Source organism: Oncorhynchus kisutch, unplaced genomic scaffold (genome assembly GCF_002021735.2).
Source record: "Oncorhynchus kisutch isolate 150728-3 unplaced genomic scaffold, Okis_V2 Okis07a-Okis12b_hom, whole genome shotgun sequence".
NCBI lineage: Eukaryota > Metazoa > Chordata > Actinopteri > Salmoniformes > Salmonidae > Oncorhynchus > Oncorhynchus kisutch.
Window position 1 is genome coordinate 5,162,600 of NW_022261984.1, and position 14,331 is coordinate 5,176,930.

Genomic DNA, 14,331 nt, shown 5'->3' on the forward strand with positions numbered 1-14,331 from the left:
TTCCTGGTAGAAACTCTGAGTATGAAGGGAGAGCCTACAGAGAACAAATACAATATCCTTGCCAAACCTCCTAATCCCCAAAATGGGAGAATTAAACAATATTTATATTTTTGAGAATGTGGGAATGGTCCATGGACACTTAAGGGACAGTCATGTCGAGTGTGTTTCATTTGGTGATCTCATGAAGGACAGGAAACACACATTACTGTGTCTTTGGTTGCGTATACTTCTCAATTATGGGGTTTACATCTAAATGTTGTGAAACGTATATGATTACATAATAATCTATTTGTGAAAAGATGAAATGTGATGTTAGCCTTCTAAATGAGAGTATGGGTTTTCATATAAAGTTGAACTAGTCAGTGGCCAAGCCCCCGTGAGCACTGCCATGACACAGCGTCATGGAACATCCCCTTTTCTACAGAGTATAAAACCACTTCCGACAAAATGTACATTAGATCAGAAAACATGAGGCGGTAGCTACATGTTGAACTGGTTAACTTCTCTAGGGTAGGGTGCAGCATTGGGAATGTTGGATGAAAAGCATGCCCAAATTAAACTGCCTGCTACTCAGCCACAAAAGCTAGAATATGCATATAATTAGTAGATTTGGATAGAAAACACTCTGATTGAATGATGTCTGTGAGTATAACAGGCAAAAACCTGAGAATAAATCCAACCAGGACGTGGGAAATCTGAGGTTTGTAGTTTTTCAACTCTTTGCCTATCAAATACACCGTGTCTATGGGGTCATGTTGCACTTCCTAAAGCTTCCACTAGATGCCAACAGTCTTTAGAACCTTGTTTGATGCTTCTACTGTGAAATGGGGCAAATGAGAGGGGATTGAGGTCTGCCAGAGAGCCATGAGCTGACCATGCACGTTCATGTGATAGTTAGCTTGCGTTCCATTGCATTTCTGAAGACAAAGGAATTCTCCAGTTGGAACATTATTGAAGATTTATCTTAAAAACATCCTGAAGATTGATTCTATACATCGTTTGACATGTTTCTACGGACTGTAACAGAACTTTTTGACTTTGTCTGCACCTAGTGATCCTGCCTCATTAATTTTGATTATTGGGCTAAACACGAGAACAAAAAGGAGGTATTTGGACATAAATGATGGACATTATTTTATTATTTATTATTTATTATTTTTGGCAAAGTGGGTGGGGTTATATCCTTCCTGTTTGGCCCTGTCCGGGGGTGTCCTCGGATGGGGCCACAGTGTCTCCTGACCCCTCCTGTCTCAGCCTCCAGTATTTATGCTGCAGTAGTTTATGTGTCGGGGGGCTGGGGTCAGTTTGTTATATCTGGAGTACTTCTCCTGTCCTATTCGGTGTCCTGTGTGAATCTAAGTGTGCGTTCTCTAATTCTCTCCTTCTCTCTTTCTTTCTCTCTCTCGGAGGACCTGAGCCCTAGGACCATGCCCCAGGACTACCTGACATGATGACTCCTTGCTGTCCCCAGTCCACCTGGCCATGCTGCTGTTCCAGTTTCAACTGACCTGAGCCCTAGGACCATGCCCCAGGACTACCTGACATGATGACTCCTTGCTGTCCCCAGTCTACCTGGCCATGCTGCTGCTCCAGTTTCAACTTCCACCTGACTGTGCTGCTGCTCTAGTTTCAACTGTTCTGCCTTATTATTATTCGACCATGCTGGTCATTTATGAACATTGAACATCTTGACCATGTTCTGTTATAATCTCCACCCGGCACAGCCAGAAGAGGACTGGCCACCCCACATAGCCTGGTTCCTCTCTAGGTTTCTTCCTAGGTATTGGCCTTTCTAGGGAGTTTTTCCTAGCCACCGTGCTTCTCCACCTGCATTGCTTGCTGTTTGGGGTTTTAGGCTGGGTTTCTGTACAGCACTTTGAGATATCAGCTGATGTACGAAGGGCTATATAAATAAATTTGATATTATCGAACAAAACAAAACATTTATTGTGGAACTGGGATTCCTGGGAGTGCATTCTGATGAACATCATCAAAGGTAAGTGAATATTTATAATGCTATTTCTGACTTCTGTTGACTACACATGGCGGATATCTGTTTGGGTTGTTTGGGCTCTGAGCGCTGTAGTCAGATTATTGCATGGTGTGCTTTTTCCGTAAAGTAAAAAAAAAAAATCTGACACAGCGGTTGTATTAAGGAGAAGGGGATCTAAAATTCCATGCATAACAGTTGTATCTTTTAGCAATGTTTATTATAAGTATTTCTGTAAATTGATGTGGCTCTCCACAAAATCACTGGATGTTTTGGAACTACTGAACATAACGCGCCAATGTAAACTCAGATGTTTGGATATAAATATGAACTTCACCAAACAAAACATACATGTATTGTGTAACAAAGTTCTTTGAGTGTCATCTGATGAAGATCATCAAAGGCTAGTGATGAATTCTCTCTCTAATTCTGCTTTTGTGGCTCCTCTCTTTGGCTGGAAAAATGGCTGTTTTTCTGTGACTTGGCTCTGACCTAACAATCGTTTGGTGTGCTTTTTGAAATCGGACACTGTGGCTGGATTTACAACAAGTGTATCTTTAAAATGGTGTAAAATACTTGTATGTTTGAGATTATGGGATTTCTGTTGTTTTGAATTTGGCGCCCTGCAGTTTCACTGGCTGTTGACGAGGTGGGACGCTACCGTCCCACATACCCTAGTGAGGTTAAGAACTACAGCTCTCCCAAAGGACAAGACCAGAGAATGTGGAGATCATTCCCACATTGAAATGGCAATGAAATCTACAAACTAAAGAACAAAACATACACTCAGAAATATGTAAATTGCTATTTATTTTAGAATGAGCGGTTGTTCATGTTCAAAGTATTAGCAATTTCTATGAGTGCAGTTATCCTATGAGTTCCCTGCTCTTGAGCGGTCCCCACCCCTTTCCTTAGTCTACCAAGCCGCCATATCAGTTTTGTCCGCTAGGGACTTTTTCTTTGTATCATCTAGTAACCAATGTATGAACTATTTGTGTGTGTTTATGTAATTCTGTGATTGATTAAGTTAGTTAGTAAATAAATAATTAAGCCAAATGTATATATCGCTTATTCATGATTCCATGCTAGGGTTCGTGCAGATATCCAAAGGTTTGCGACGTTCAGTAATGAGCCTGATGAGGTCAAAATTCATTAATAAGCAACTGTTTTGATAAGATATGAAAATATCTGAAGAGTTATATTCCGGAAATTGAAACTCTAAACATGTTCCCGTGGTACCCCGACTTCCTAGTTAATTAAAGTTACATGTTTAGTTTAAGTGGGAAATTAAATGACACAGAATTGATTTGATAATATAGTCTTCACATTTAATGATAGTCAACGACACGACATTCTCATTCAAGGGTTTTTCTTTATTTTTACTATTGTCTACATTTTATAATAATGATGAAGACGTCAAAACTATGAAAAAACACATATGTAATCATGTAGCAACCAAAAAAAGTGTTAAACAAATCAAAAGGTATATTACCTTTGAGATTCAACGTACCCACCCTTTACAATGATGACAGCTTTGCACACTATTGGCATTCTCTCAACCAGCTTCATGGGATAGTCACCTGGAATGCATTTCAATTAACAGGTGTGCCTTGTTAAAAGTGAATATTTGTAATTTCTTTCCTTCTTAATGCATTTGAACCAATCAGCTGTGTTGTGACAAGGTAGGGGGGTATAGAGAAGATAGCCCTATTTGGTAAAAGACCAAAGTCCAAATTATGGCAAGAACAGCTCAAATAAGCAAAGAGGAACGACCGTTCATCATTACTTTAAGACATGAAGGTCAGTCAATTCGGCACATTTCAAGAACTTTGAAAGTTTCTTTAAGTGCAGTCGCAAAAACCATCAAGCCCTATGATGAAACTGGCTCTCATGAGGACCATCACAGGAAAGAAAGACTTAGTTACATCTGCTTCAAAGGATAGGTTCATTAGAGTTGCCAGCCTCAGAAATCGCAGCCCAAATAAATGCTTCACAGAGTTCAAGTAACAGACTCATCTCAACATCAACTGTTCAGAGGAGACTGTGTGAATCAGGCCTTCATGGTCGAATTGCTGCAAAGAAACCACTACTAAAGGACACCAATAAGAAGACTTTTGGGCCAAGAAACACAAAAAAAATGGACATTAGAACGGTGTAAATCTGTCCGTCTTCGTGAGACGCAGAGTAGGTGAACGGATGATCTCCGCATGAGTGGTGCCCACGTAAAGCATGGAGGTGGTGGTGTGATGGTGCTTTGCTGGTGACACTATGTGATTTATTTTGAATTCAAGGCACACTTAACCAGCATGGCTACCACAGCATTCTGCAGCGATAAGCCATCACATCTGGTTTGCGCTCAGTGGGACTATCATTTGTTTTTCAAAAGGATAATGATCCAACACACCTCCAGGCTGCGTAAGGGCTATTTGACCAAGAAGGAAAGTGTTGGAATGCTGCATCAGATAACCTTACCTCCACAATCACCTGACGTCAACGCAATCGAGACGATTTGGGATGAGTTGGACCGCAGAGTGAAGGAAAAACAGCCAACAAGTGCTCAGCATATGTGGGATCCTCTTCAAGACTGCTGGAAAAGCATTTCAGTTGAAGCTTCCATATGTATTATTTCATAAATTTGATGTCTTCACTATAATTCTACAATAGTAAAAATAAATAAAACCCTTGAATGAGTAGGCGTGTCCAAACTTTTGATTGGTACTGTATATATTTTTTTAAACAAATTCATTTCAGGAGATCCGGCCTGTGTTTGCGCTGGTGTGACTTCAGATGGTCCAGTTGTTTGAAGCGGAGTCCACATACAGCGCAGCAGTACGGTCTCTCCCCAGTGTGGATACGCTGGTGCACCTTCAAATTGTCCGCCCGTGTGAAGCGCTTGTCACACATAGTGCAGCGGTGAGGTTTCTCCTGCGTGTGAATGCGCTGATGCAGCTTGAGGTTCCAGAGCCGATTGAACTTGTTCCCACAGATGGAGCAGCAGTAGGGCTTGTCTGTGGTCTGGCTGCACTTGTGCCTCTTCAGGTCAGAGAAGGAGGTGAAGCCCTTGCCGCAGTGGCTGCAGAGGTGGAGTCCCTCTGCCTGGTGGACCCGCTGGTGGACCTTGAGGTTGCAGGCCTGGGTGAAGGTCTTACCGCACTGGGTGTTCAAGTATTGAGGTCCAGACTCTGTGCTCAACCCTCTACCCATTTCATGTTTCTGCTTGTGGGCCTTGAGAGAAACGGAGTCTGGGAAGGTCTTGGTGCATTGATTGCAGGCGTGACACCTCCCCCCTCCTCTCACTCTTCCTGTTACCTGCTCTTGTGAACGATCTCTGAGGTTTAAAGAGTTTCCAAAGTCGTCAGCGGCATCATACAGGCTCTCTGTGTTGTTGTTGTGGGCTGAGCTTCCAGAGTGGATGGAGGTTAGCCCCCTGTGGCCAGCTCTACTACCTGACTCTGGGACCCCGTGTTCTGGGTACAAGACACTGGAGTCCTGCAGGTACCCCTCCTCGTTTATCAACAGGCAGTTCCGTTCTCCCACCTCTGGGTGGGGGGATGGCGTTGGCGACCCCACCTGCTCCCTCTGATGGGGGTCAGGCATGTGGGAGCGGTGATGGTCTCCCCCCTCAGACCCTCCCAGGTCCACCTGGTAGTGACCCACAGCTCCGTAGCTCATCGCCCCCAGACGAGACGGAGAACCAGGAAACCTATCCAGCCCTTCTATGTCTGCAAGATGGCCGCCACCACCACTTCCGTCGCAACCAGACTTCTCAAAGCCGCCCACCAGTTCCTTCATGCTGTAACGAGGGCGGTAGAGAGGGTCGGTGGGGTCCCCTGCGTCTCCCTCGGGGCCCGGAGGTTTAGGCCCCTGGTCTAGAACAGATCCCCAGTCAGCCTGGCACTGCTGCAGTGCTTGCTCACTGAAACTCTTACTGGGCCCCGAGACGTCCGAACCGTCGGCCCCTGAAGAACACAGGAGACATGAGGCATTGGCAATAGTAGAAACTGTAGTAGAGTAACTAAACGCTCAATTTGAACTTAAAGTTTCAAGTTGACTTGTTATAATACCAATGACAACGTATTAGAAGCTACTCTCCTTATCATTCTCCTCATCATAAAGGTTGGCTATTGTCTGTTATGTTTGTTGTAAACTCCTCAACTCACCGTCCAGGCAGAACTCCCATCTCTCCCGTAGCTCAGTGTTGTGGAGAGGCTCCTCTTTCAGCAGACTGTCCAGCTTCTGACCTCCGACCTCTGTGGACTGGAAGAGGAAATTAATGAGTCGACTCTGACTAAATTATGGATAAACTGACAGTGACTGAACAGAGTTGACATGATGGTCCCCTATTCTTCCTGACAATCAGTTCTAATCTGTTCTGTACAATATAGTTCTAAACGAACATTCCGTTACACAGGTGTTTAATCAGTCCCCTACCTACCTCAGAGATTCTCCTAGGGCTGGTGGCCTCAGCCTCCTCCAGGTCATCGAAGGTTGTTTCCCCGGCCACGCCCCCACAGCTGCTCCACTCCTCCCCTGATACCTTCTCCTGCTTCAGGCCACACCCTGAAGATTGAAACAACAGACTGAGCAGATCAGAGTGCAATGACGGGTAAGTGTAAAAATGTCTCCTGAATAGAAACCAAGTAAAAGTTCCTATAAATGTACTTAAATGTAGTCAGTCAGCAGTAGTGAGTGCTCTGAAGTTGAGCCAGACCAGGGTGAAGTAGGCGCTCTGAAGTTGAGCCAGACCAGGGTGAAGTAGGCGCTCTGAAGTTGAGCCAGACCAGGGTGAAGTAGGCGCTCTGAAGTTGAGCCAGACCAGGGTTAGGTAGGCGCTCTGAAGTTGAGCCAGACCAGGGTTAGGTAGGCGCTCTGAAGTTGAGCCAGACCAGGGTTAGGTAGGCGCTCTGAAGTTGAGCCAGACCAGGGTGAAGTAGGCGCTCTGAAGTTGAGCCAGACCAGGGTTAGGTAGGCGCTCTGAAGTTGAGCCAGACCAGGGTGAAGTAGGCACTCTGAAGTTGAGCCAGACCAGGGTGAAGTAGGCGCTCTGAAGTTGAGCCAGACCAGGGTGAAGTAGGCGCTCTGAAGTTGAGCCAGACCAGGGTGAAGTAGGCGCTCTGAAGTTGAGCCAGACCAGGGTGAAGTAGGCGCTCTGAAGTTGAGCCAGACCAGGGTGAAGTAGGCGCTCTGAAGTTGAGCCAGACCAGGGTGAAGTAGTGCTCTGAAGTTGAGCCAGACCAGGGTGAAGTAGGAGCTCTGAAATTGAGCCAGACCAGGGTGAAGTAGTGCTCTGAAGTTGAGCCAGACCAGGGTGAAGTACCTGCGACTACTGGGAGCGGTTACATCTGTGACAGATCCGAGAAGTGGAATTGTTTAGAGTTTTTGTGCTTCCTCCACCCAAAGGCAGGGGGCGCTGCACATCACACGTTTCAACTTGTGTCGTGCTTTGCTCTCTGGAGCAGGACACCACTCAAAGGAGTGACCGGTAGAGGTGGATCAGATGAAAAGGAATACTCCTAGTATTTGTGACGCCCGCCGTTTGGTGAGTTGTAGACCCGGTGGCAATGGTGAAACAGAGTTTCTACCTGATAAAGGTCAGGTTAGGTTATATTTGATATTCTGTGAGGGCCCATGTTCCGAACATGCTATGGTGCTTCAGGTGTCAAGGATTTGGATATTGCAGCAGTGTGTAGAAGGGACCGTCCACAATCTCAGAAGTGTGCAGGAGGGTGTAGTCAGACAGTGTAACAAAGGGATAGAGAAACACTGTGTGCCAACTCTGGGGACACCCATGCAGCTGGGGATCCCAAGTGCCCTGTGAGAGAGACGGGTTGAGATTGCCAGAGTTCGAAAGGGACAAAATGCTGAGGGAGAGTAGAGGATAGCAGCCCCCCCCCCCCCCCCCCATCCTCCCAGGCTGACAGCCAGGTGTAGGATCTTTTAGGGCCAAAGTAGTGGGATAGGGTGGTGGGTTTCTGAAGATAGTGTATAGGTGCAGGGTTAGATGGTGGTGCAATTTAAGATATTCCTCTTCCTCGTTTCCCTTTTTTTTGTGATCAAAATCTGCAATCTGCACTCCGACCTGTGAACGACAGCAATCTAGTCTGCCGGAAAAACAAACGAAGAAGAAGTAGTAAAAGGAAAGGAAAGAAACAGTGTGGATAATGGAGTCTCCTCACATCAGATAAAGGAAAGGAAATGTGTTTATTAAGATGCCACCACCAATTCAACTGTCTGGTCAGTGATCACCAAATTATGGATGCTAAACATTACAGCAGCCCCACTAGTGACTCCTTCATATATACACTGAAAGTACAAAACATTAGGAACACCTGATCCTTCTATGACCAGGTGATTTTCCATACATACAAAAAACATATTTTGCTCAAATTTTGTGAACAAATTTGTTTACGGTCGCTGATAGTGAGCATTTCCACCTGACAGGTGTGGCATATCAAGAAGCTGATTTAACAGCATGATCATTACATAAGTGCACATTGTGTTGGGGACAATAAAAGGCCACTAAAATGTGGAGTTTTGTCACACTACGCCACAGATTGGCATGCCAGGAATGTCCACCAGAGCTGTTGCCAGATAAATGTAATGTTAATTTCTCTACCATAAGCTATTTTTGAGAATTTGGCAGACCAGGCACCCTGACAGCTGATGAAACTGTGGGTATGCACAACCGAATAATTTCTGAACAAATTGTCAGAAACCATCTCAGGGAATCTCATCTGCGTGCTCGTCGTTCTCACCAGGGTCTGGTAACCGACTTCAGTGGGCAAATGCTCACATTCGATGGCCACTGGCACACTGGAGAACCATACTCTTTCAACTGTACTGGGCAGATGGCAGACAGCGTGGATGTTGTTGTGTGGGTGAGCGTTTAGCTGATGTCAACGTTGTGAACAGAGTGCCCCATGGTGGCGGTGGGGTTATGGTATTGGCAGGCATAAGCTATGGACAACGAACACAATTGCATTTTATCGATGGCAATTTGAATGCAGAGATACCGTGATGAGATTCTGAGGTCCATTGTTGCGCCATTCATCCGCCGCAGTCACCACATGTTTCAGCATGATAATGCTTGGCCCCATGTCGCAAGGATCTCTACACAATTACTGGAAGCTGAAAATATCCCAGTTCTTTCATGACCTGCACACTCAGATATGCCACCCATTGAGCATGTTTGGGATGCTCTGGATCGGCGTGTGTACGACATCGTGTTCCATTTCCCACCAATATTCTGAAAATTTGCGCAGCCATTTTCTGAGGAGTGGGACAACATTCCACAGGCCACAATCAACAGCCTGATTAACTCTATGTGAAGGAGGAGTATCGCACTGCATGAGGCAAATGGTGATCACACCAGATACTGACTGGTTTTCTGATCCATGCCCCTACCTTTTTATAATGATATCTGTTACCAACAGATGCATATCTGTATTCCCAGTCGTGTGAAATCCATAGATTAGTGCCTAATGAATTGATTTCAATTGACGGATTTCCTTATGTTTACTGTAACTCAGCAATAACTTTGAAATTGTTGCAGGTTGCGTTTATATTTTTGTTGAGTAGATATATTGTCTTTAAAAGTCTCTCACTCCTCACCTGTCTGTGAGGTTCCAGAGCTCGTCTCCACGTCAGCTCTCCCACAGTCCGCACACTTCCCCCTCTGGCCTCCCTCTCTATCCCTCTCCTTGCGACTGTTCTCCGACCACTGCAGCCGCTTCTTCAGCGACTCGACCTGCTCCCGGCTCCGGAACACCTCTTCCAGGAAACTATCCTCCACCAGCCTGGTGATCTCGTATATGGCTGACTTTAGGACCGTCTCCATGACCCCGGAGAGCTGAGACTGGAAGGTTATGATGGCTTCAGACATCATGGCAAACTGTCTACGTGTAGCTAGCTACAGTTATGAGATCGTAAAGTTTACCTACTTTTGTTCAGGTTGGTCAGTGTTACGATCCAGTCTATCAAAATGATATGAAGCTAGCTAATTAGCTAACCTTAGCAGAAAAGATACTGGTAACTAAACCGCTTTTGCCTCCACCAATAACTGTCCTATTGCAATTGTTTTACCATTTTGAGATATAAGCTGTAGTACTTACTGTATATGAGGCTATTCTAATAAATATAAATACCAGATGTATTGAGAGAAAGTAAGGCTATGGTAGTTGGCATGCTACTTAGCTAGACAGGCAACACAAAAAGCATCCATTAAAAACAGTCGAACTTCCGGAAACAAACCAACGGGTTGGGTAGTGGGACAATCTACATCGGAACGCTCTTTACTGGAGTAAAAAGACAACCTTTATTTAAGCAATAGCTTTGTATGTTACACGTTTACTGTTATTGACGTTCAAAATATAATTCAGATATGATTATATATTAGGATACAGACACTTACAGTTTTTATTGTATACATTGTAATACATATATATTAGTTATTACATCACACGAACATTGTACAAAACCAAACAATATACAAATATCACAAATCATTTTGACAAATACTGTGGACAGTTCTTTGACAAATTGCTATTTATACCTTTCAGGGCTGATAAATAATATTCTAAATAGATTAGAAAAATATTGAAACGTTTTATTAAACTTATTTTAAATGGATTTAACATTTTCCCAATAAAATGAAAAAAATAAAATTAATGTATTGACAGTCACTTCGCATGTATGTAAAATAAAAAAAGATAACATTTGGTAATGCTTACAGGTTTACCCATTTTATCGCTAATGTATATTTTCATAACTGCCAAAAATATTTCGTTATGAAAACAATCAGAAAATAAATGCCCTATAGTCTAATTTTCCAATTCACAAAAGCTACACTTATTTTCTACATTAATTGCATATTTAGAAATAAGACTATTACAATGATAACATCTGTAAAGAATCTTGTAAGAAACGTCTCTTACTTTATTAGTTATCAAATAACTATGTGGATTATGTGAAATGGGAACGCGGAAAAATACGACGTCAATTCATGCCGTCAGTGATCTTCAGGTCAGAGCTCTATAAAGAGGCCCGAGTTGGAATTCAGAGTTGAATGACCGTTCAAATCGATTTTTCAAAGTCGGAGCTAGTTTTTTAAATTTCTTCTTCGATGAGGTTTAACAGCCGGTTGGCATCCAATATGCTGCATTACCGCCACTTACTAGACTGGAGTACAACTCCTTTATACGTTGCTTGAAAATAACAATAAAAAAAACAACCCTACTCCACTATTTAAATATATTTAGTCCTACCTCATGCCAACAACCTGAAAGAGACATTACCACTTAACACACCCTGTAACTCTTCTGATGGCAAGTCTCTCACACCCAAATACCTCTCTGCAGCTGCCACCACAAACTCAATTGTCTGCTGACCTAAGTTCCATCCGAGCAGTACAGTTGATAACCGTTGCTATAAATGCTAAAAATCCAATCTTACTGAAACATATATCACTTGTTGGTTTATCCCTCTGTTCTGGTACAGATCTACTACACCACTCCTCTCAGGATCCCTCCCTCTGTTCTGGTACAGATCTACTACACCACTCCTCTCAGGATCCCTCCCTCTGTACTGGTACAGATCTACTAGTCACACCACCCCTCTCAAGACCCCTCCCTCTGTACTGGTACAGATCTACTAGTCACACCACTCCTCTCAGGATCCCTCCCTCTGTACTGGTACAGATCTACTACACCACTCCTCTCAGGATCCCTCCCTCTGTACTGGTACAGATCTACTACTCACACCACTCCTCTCAGGATCCCTCCCTCTGTACTGGTACAGATCTACTAGTCACACCACTCCTCTCAGGATCCCTCCCTCTGTACTGGTACAGATCTACTACTCACACCACTCCTCTCAGGATCCCTCCCTCTGTACTGGTACAGATCTACTACACCACTCCTCTCAGGATCCCTCCCTCTGTACTGGTACAGATCTACTACACCACTCCTCTCAGGATCCCTCCCTCTGTACTGGTACAGATCTACTACTCACACCATCCCTCAGTATCCCTCCCCCTGTACTGGTACAGATCTACTACACCACTCCTCTCAGGATCCCTCCCTCTGTTCTGGTACAGATCTACTACACCACTCCTCTCAGGATCCCTCCCTCTGTACTGGTACAGATCTACTAGTCACACCACCCCTCTCAAGACCCCTCCCTCTGTACTGGTACAGATCTACTAGTCACACCACTCCTCTCAGGATCCCTCCCTCTGTACTGGTACAGATCTACTACACCACTCCTCTCAGGATCCCTCCCTCTGTACTGGTACAGATCTACTACTCACACCACTCCTCTCAGGATCCCTCCCTCTGTACTGGTACAGATCTACTAGTCACACCACTCCTCTCAGGATCCCTCCCTCTGTACTGGTACAGATCTACTACTCACACCACTCCTCTCAGGATCCCTCCCTCTGTACTGGTACAGATCTACTACACCACTCCTCTCAGGATCCCTCCCTCTGTACTGGTACAGATCTACTACACCACTCCTCTCAGGATCCCTCCCTCTGTACTGGTACAGATCTACTACTCACACCACTCCTCTCAGGATCTATCCCTCTGTACTGGTACAGATCTACTACTCACACCACTCCTCTCAGGATCTATCCCTCTGTTCTGGTACAGATCTACTACTCACACCACTCCTCTCAGGATCTATCCCTCTGTACTGGTACAGATCTACTACTCACACCACTCCTCTCAGGATCTATCCCTCTGTTCTGGTACAGATCTACTACTCACACCACTCCTCTCAGGATCTATCCCTCTGTTCTGGTACAGATCTACTACTCACACCACTCCTCTCAGGATCCCTCCCTCTGTACTGGTACAGATCTACTAGTCACACCACCACTCTCAGGATCCCTCCCCCTTGATCCATCTTCCTCTACTTTCTTCACTGCCTCAGCATACGACAACTTCTGCACTACTCTAACCCTGGAAACCTCAACCTGCCTCTCACGAACGGGACATTTCTGATCCCCAGCCCCATGGGCACCACTACAATTAACACATACCACTACTTTCCCCAATGCTACACATTCCTTTGTCTCATGCCCTTCTGCACACTTCTCACACCTAGGAACCTCCCTCCTACACACTGCTGCCACATGCCCCTCTGCACACTTCTCACACCTAGGAACCTCCCTCCTACACACTGCTGTCACATGCCCATAAGCTTGAAACCTGTAACAACGTAATGTATTTGGTACAAAAGCTCGTACAGGATAACTTGTAGGTTAACATCAAAACTCAAAAGAACAGACAATAACGCTTCTATTTCACCACCCTGTCTGTGTCGCACCAAACAACGAGCATCTTCCCCTTCAGTTGGTCAACTTTTATATTTACTGCTACCCCAGTAATCACTCCTTTCAATAGCCCCCTTTTCTTGACAGCGAAACAATTCAAATGTCTTGCCCCCATTCGTTTAACGCCGACCGCCTTCTCCCTCTGACCAACATAAACACAAACAATTATCACAAGACCATTTCTGGTTACCTTCACCAATTCCACAGTACCCAACTCTGTTTTCACCCACCGTGAAACCAGAAATGGATCAGACAAAGGGGCAAGGGTCCACTTTCCCCCAAAACGTGACTCTTACTGTCACAGACTCATCTCTATCCTGACCCTCTGTGAAAGCCTCAGGGTCCGAGAACTTCACCACACCTACCACCTCCGATACTTCGCCCTCATTCACTTCCATTTCTCCTCCTGTCTTCAGTTCACTCTGCTTACACTTTCTACCATTCTTCTTTAACAAACATTCACCCCATTTTTAACCGACCCAAGCTCACCATCTTCCTCCCTCTCTCTCAGACCTCCTCTGCCTATTTTTCCCCTCCCACGTATTCCAAGTATAAGACTCCTTATGACAATACTGCACTTCTCCTGACACATATACATGTATACATACATATTGTTCTTGATTTCTCAAGGGACGCCATTTAACCGGCTGTCACAATATCCGTACAATCAGCACAAACCCCTCGGGATGTAGCGCTCAACAGTACATCCCACTGAAAATGCAGCTGCTTCGTCATGACGTTATTCTTTATCAAAAGCTACCGCGACACTTTTCAATTTCAAACAACCGCGCTCCCCAAAAAAACGCCCCCACTACTCTAGTCTCTCTACCCCCACCAGTTTTCCCCCCCCCCAAATTCCCTGTTATTTTGAAAGCACTGAAGTCCCCAGTTGTATTTTAACGAGACAATAGTCCACGCACGCTGCCAAATGAAGATGACTTTGAGAAATTGTTGCAGGGGTAAACATCCTGTTTATAATTTCTCTGACTAAATTGTTGTTACATTT

The 14,331-nt window shown here is 44.7% G+C and overlaps 1 protein-coding gene across 3 annotated transcripts; it reads right to left on the reverse strand.

Moving 5' to 3' along the window:
- Positions 1 to 2,780: 2,780 nt before the first annotated feature.
- LOC109877598 (zinc finger protein 3-like) lies at positions 2,781 to 10,256 on the reverse strand. Of its 3 annotated transcripts, none has more exons than XM_031814774.1 (5): positions 10,102 to 10,256; positions 9,602 to 9,845; positions 6,426 to 6,550; positions 6,151 to 6,247; positions 2,781 to 5,949 (listed from the first exon to the last, which is right to left on the reverse strand). In XM_031814774.1, exons 2-5 carry the CDS (start codon positions 9,825 to 9,827, stop codon positions 4,733 to 4,735), a joined length of 1,665 nt encoding a protein of 554 aa, XP_031670634.1. In that variant the 5' UTR covers positions 9,828 to 9,845; positions 10,102 to 10,256; the 3' UTR covers positions 2,781 to 4,732. The 3 variants fall into 3 exon arrangements, with proteins under 3 accessions (XP_031670634.1, XP_031670633.1, XP_031670632.1); XM_031814773.1 differs by having other exon boundaries at positions 9,931 to 10,256; XM_031814772.1 differs by having other exon boundaries at positions 9,602 to 10,256.
- Between the last annotated feature and the right edge of the window lie 4,075 nt (positions 10,257 to 14,331).

Bases quoted from the DNA above. Each gene is read 5' to 3' on its own strand.
- LOC109877598 (XM_031814772.1), bottom strand. From the start codon at position 9,875: ATGATGTCTGAAGCCATCATAACCTTCCAGTCTCAGCTCTCCGGGGTC. The intron at 6,551-9,601 runs GTGAGGAGTGAG...TTCAATCTTCAG, and splicing joins CTCTGGAACCTCACAGACAG to GGTGTGGCCTGAAGCAGGAG. The intron at 6,248-6,425 runs GTAGGTAGGGGA...TTCCTCTTCCAG, and splicing joins GCCCTAGGAGAATCTCTGAG to TCCACAGAGGTCGGAGGTCA.